The 4,865-nt window shown below is 55.1% G+C and overlaps 1 protein-coding gene across 1 annotated transcript in view; it reads right to left on the reverse strand.

Moving 5' to 3' along the window:
* The window catches only part of LOC109526869 (sodium- and chloride-dependent taurine transporter-like), a 28,872-nt gene that overhangs the window by 20,702 nt on the left and 3,305 nt on the right, over positions 1-4,865 (reverse strand). The window contains exons 4-8 of the mRNA XM_019888439.1: positions 2,218-2,452; positions 1,988-2,120; positions 1,648-1,782; positions 402-505; positions 123-247 (exon numbers count right to left, since the gene is read on the reverse strand). Coding sequence (XP_019743998.1) covers positions 123-247; positions 402-505; positions 1,648-1,782; positions 1,988-2,120; positions 2,218-2,452 — 732 coding nt within the window. The remainder of the gene's footprint in view (positions 1-122; positions 248-401; positions 506-1,647; positions 1,783-1,987; positions 2,121-2,217; positions 2,453-4,865) is intronic.

A 4,865-nucleotide genomic window follows, 5' to 3' on the forward strand; every position in this document is an offset into this window, starting at 1 on the left:
ATTTTGGTTTTTCAAGGAGCAGGGTGGGGGGGCGAAGGGGGAGGGGACAAATCTCCAACGGTCTTTTTTGGTTTGGCAGCAGCGCCCACCATCGCCACTGCCAGCACGCGGCACCCTCGTACCTGACTCTGCCACATCGGCAATGTCCACCCCTTGTTCTTGCGCCATGAAGCCCAGGACGGAAAATATTGCGAAGCCCGACACAAAGCTGGTACCGCTGTTGAGGACTCCCAGCAGCAAACAGTCCCTATATGTCACACATACGTCATGGGAGGTTGTTAATGAACACAGACGCAAGCAACGTTCCCCTTTTCTGTCTCGGGCGCGTCCCGACTTGATCACCCTGCCACCCCCACCCACACCCCCACCCCCCCGCCCCCCCCGGAGGAGGCCTCGCTCACCTGTAGCAGTTGTACTTGTACTTGTTGTAGCTGCCCAAGGACGTCATGGCACCCAAGCAAATGGCGTAGGAGAAGAAAATCTGGGTCCCCGCGTCAATCCACACCTTGGGAGTCGGGACGAGAGCGGGCGCTCGGTCACGGACACGTCCACGGATCAAATCCAACTTACTCGCAGCCACGTACGGCGTCATCTACGAGGACTGGCGCCTTTTATCGGCACCGTGACGCGGCTCGCGGTTCACCGAATTCACTCGGATTCGTCGGCTGGCCCCGTTTTTGCGATTTTAAAAGTGAGGGAAAAGCGAACTGCTTTTTTTTTTCTCCCCAACAAATCAACACGTGGCGATGCTAATGACATCCAACTTGTTGCTCAGCTCAAGTTTGTGACCGCTTGTCCGACTACCGTTCGTTCGAGCGGCGTCGTTTGTAATAACCGCGGATGCGGACAAAAGACGGGGCGGGGTGCTTTAGCGGCCCGGCTAGCTTGCCGCTTGGCGGCCATCTTGGCTGAGGCGGCTTCCCCCGTCGACGGCAAACTTCTTGAGCATCGGGCGGAACTTGTTCATTTCTCAGTTGACTTTTTGTCAAACGCTCAATGCATTTTTTTGGGGGGGTGGGGGGGGGGGTCCAAAAGAATAGTTTGATCTGAAGCACGACGTGCCGGCATGCTTGGTCTTTTGGGTTTCTTGCCATCTTCACATACACAATTCCCGCCCCGTAGTTTAGCGTCACTGTCAGCACGCAGCTCAAAGGCGGCGCGTCGGATCTCGCGATGCGTTCCGCGCGAAGAATGTCATGCGCGATGAGTGACGAATCCTTGGAAAAACAGAGCTCATTCTCTTATTGATTAAAATGCGACTCAGTTTGCTCTAACGGGTCCCAAATGGATGTTCCTGCGAGTTTTGCAATCTTTGTGTTGAAAATGACTTGCTCGCTCGCTTTGACGGCGCGACGTCGATCGCTCAACCGCGACAGCGTTTTGGCTTTCTTGAGACGCGCCGCTGACGGAGATGCGAGGAGTCTGCCTGTCGCCACCGCTTTCTGTCTTTGGCCCTTTTTTCACGTTCGAAGAAAAAGCTGAAGCTCGTTGACAATTTGGCCTTTCGACACGTTCAAAATATAAAACCTGACCACGCAACAACTTGTGACTTGGCCGCTCGTACGGCAGCGTATTCATGAGCGTCTATGCTTTTGGATAATGCAAAAAAACCCCCCCAAAAAACCCTCAAGTCATTTCCAGTGTTACCTCTGGGTCCCGCAGGCGCGTCAAATCAGGGTAAAGGTAGAATTTGATGCCCTCCGCCGCCCCCGGCAGGGTGACTCCTCGTACGAGCAGCACAATCAGCATCACAAACGGGAACGTCGCGGTGATGTACACGACCTAGACAGGAGGAGAGGTGCCGTACACGACAAGGTAAGTCCGATAAGAACAAGCGATCGAGTCGACGACCACAGGTAACATCATTCAAAAGCAAAATACTTTCCGGAGGGCTGATTTGCCTCAAAGTCCCGGCCCCTGGTTTGCGGGGCGGCTTTTGAGGGCAAAGAAGCAGCTCCGGGCCACCTCCTTCCATCCCCTTACTCACTTTTCCAGTGGACTTGACTCCTTTCCAGATGCAGAAGAAGCAGATAACCCACACCGCTAAGAGACAGAGGGCCAGATCCCACTTGAGGGGTCCGATGTCTTCGATCCCGGACGAGATGCTCAGGACGTTGCGCCTGCGCGGCATCAACGTCACATATTCACTCATTCTCGTTCCTTTTCAAAAACCGGGCAAGGGGGGGCCCCGTCACCGCTATTTGGATGGCTACTCACTCCCAGAACTCCGTCACGGGGGAAGTAAAGTTGGTGCCGTTGGCCAGCAGCCAAAGGGACTTGTTCTTTCGAACGGTGTCCTCCACGCACTGTTCCGTGTTCCAGGGCTGTTTGCATTTGGCCCAGGGGAGCTCGGCCTGAAAGCACTGAAACAGGTAGTAGAGGCCCCAGGCCAAGATCACGATGTAGTAGATGTTCAGCAGGGAGACGATCACGATCGAGGCGTAGCCGATGCCTGCGGGGAAAAAAAGGAAGAGGACGATCAAAGCGCCGGCAAAACGCCAGCCGCCGCTCCCGTTCTGCTTCTCGGGGTCCGCCGCGTGCCCCGTTTTAGACGAGCGCCCCGTTATGTTCGGTTTTGGTCGAGAGTGGCATCGGAGGGCGTTTCCTCGGGTTGCGCGCCTGCTCGCGATCATCATCATCATCATCGCGAAAAGGGGGAGTGGCTTGCGGACCTTGTCGCATTCAAACGATCATCTCGTCAGCAAGACGGGAGGGACGCATCTCAAACATGTCGGACGGCGAGTTTGGTCGAGCGGAATATTGTCGCTCATGCCATTGAGGACCGGATTCCAATGGCCCCGCGGTCATCGGAACCTGGAAACTTGTGCGGGTCAGCGGATTGCAACGGACTCCGGCACCTTTGGGGAGTGACGCTTGAAATGGCGACGAAGATGCCAAATCCACAAGCGAGCGCCCGCCGCTCTCTCAGCTGCGAGCGACGTTTGCGCAACGGGGCGGGAGCCTTCCCACAAAGACCGCCGGAAGTCCCGAAAGTCTCCCGAGTCAAACGTCGGACGTGACGCGACTGCTAACGTTCCCATTACTCGTCGGGTCGCCTCGCCAGATAACGGGCTCCCGTTTTAGCCCCGTCGTCAACGTCCGCCTCCTCGGCAGAGAAAATTTGGCTTTTATCCCGCCAAATTCTTCCACCGTGGCTAACTTTGTCGGTGGCGACCATAAAAACCAAACAGCTGCGGAGCGATAACTTGCTGTGGATTTGACGCCATGCGGCTCAACACCTTTCGCACACTTGCATTCGTCGGAGCCATTGTGAAAAAGGGGCCTTTCCTCGCTCAATTGCATCTGGGCTCGGTCTTAAATGCGAAGCTTTTGGGGGCAATCGACTGGCGCGACGTGCGCGTGCGTGCGTGCAAGACCATCTGAGCCGGGCACAGAAAGTCGACGCAACTCAAATGCATCCGTCGCTGCTGTTGTCGGAACCGGCTGGCCAAAGTCAAGCCTCTCCTTTGTCTGGGGAGCACTTGGAAACGGTCACATCCCGGCCACTCCTCCATTCCAGTTGGTCCACAATGCCGCCGGGCGCCTCTTGACGAGTACTCGTAAGAGTCATTTGAGAGTTCTTTGGAAACTCCGATGAGGCCCCACTTAACCGCTCAGAGCTTTTACATACCCGTGACCAGACACGACTCGAGGTAGCGAGGACTAAGGTCAGAGGCTGTGGGGGGGCGGAGCCTTTTCCGTTGTCGTGAGCGGCCGCTGAGCATTGGGCAAGCAATCCCTGAAACTCGACTTCAAACTCGTTTTTCTTCTTTGGCTTTGGACTCAGCATGAGACTCGATTTGCTGTTTTGGGGCTCTTGACTGTCTTTGTTATTCATGTCTTGTTTTATTGTTTGTTGTTTTTACTGACTGAATGTTTTTGCAAACATCAGAGTGGCATGAGGACCAACTAAGGTGCTTGCTTAAATTCATTTGGTTTGAACATGAGCGGGCGGCCAAGTGGTCCAGTGGTTAGGATCTCGACCTCACAGTGCAGAGGTTGTGGGTTCGATCCCAGCTCTGGCCTTCCTGTGCCGGCGTGGCTTTTCTCCGGGTGCTCGGTGGTTTCCTCCCACATTCCCAAAACATGCGTGGCAGGCTGATTGAACACTCGAAATGATCCCTTGGCGTGAGTGTGAGTGTGTTGTGTGCCCTGCGATGGGCTGCCAACTGGTTCAGGGTGTCCCCCGCCTACGGAAAATGGATGGATAGATTGAACATGAGGACGGTGACCTTTCCTCAAATGGCGACGCTGACAAATCGTAAGCGGGCGTGTCCCGGGAGGCCGTTGGATCCTCCGTTCCCGCCCGCCATCATAACGGCAGTTTGCCGAGGAAAAACTCCCGTTTCGATGTCATTTCAATCTTTGCCCAAACGTTTTTCCCTGACGAGCTTGTCACCGACACCAAAAGGGTCAAAGGGTCAAAGGGTCCGTGCACTCGCCAAACGACGCCAAATTAGGACTGAGATGCCAAGACCTTTGCTCTCGTTTTGTTTGCGTTGGGCTTTGAAATTTCAGGACAAATTGTCCATTGTTGGAGCACTTTTGAGCCATCGACGTCCGGAGGGCCCGCGGCGCAAGGAGATCCTGAAAAAGACGTCCGCGGAAACAGAGCGCCGTTGTTGAGCAACTCATTAGCGCTACCGATGGCCCTTCTCGTAAACGAGGTCAACGAGGGGCAAACATCTCTCAGCGTTTGCTGCTATTTTGGGATGAACCTCAAAACGGAATTCCTGCTCCCTCTTTTGCTCGCCCCGCAGGATTTTTAGACTGAACGTCTTTGACGCCTCGTCGCGCCGAATGCAAATCGATGCGCATGACACAGGTGTGATCAAAAGCTACAAAGGTCGGGGGGGGGGCGGAGG

This window comes from Hippocampus comes, unplaced genomic scaffold (assembly GCF_001891065.2).
Source record: "Hippocampus comes isolate QL1 unplaced genomic scaffold, H_comes_QL1_v1.1 scaffold152, whole genome shotgun sequence".
In the NCBI taxonomy this organism is placed as follows: Eukaryota; Metazoa; Chordata; class Actinopteri; order Syngnathiformes; family Syngnathidae; genus Hippocampus; species Hippocampus comes.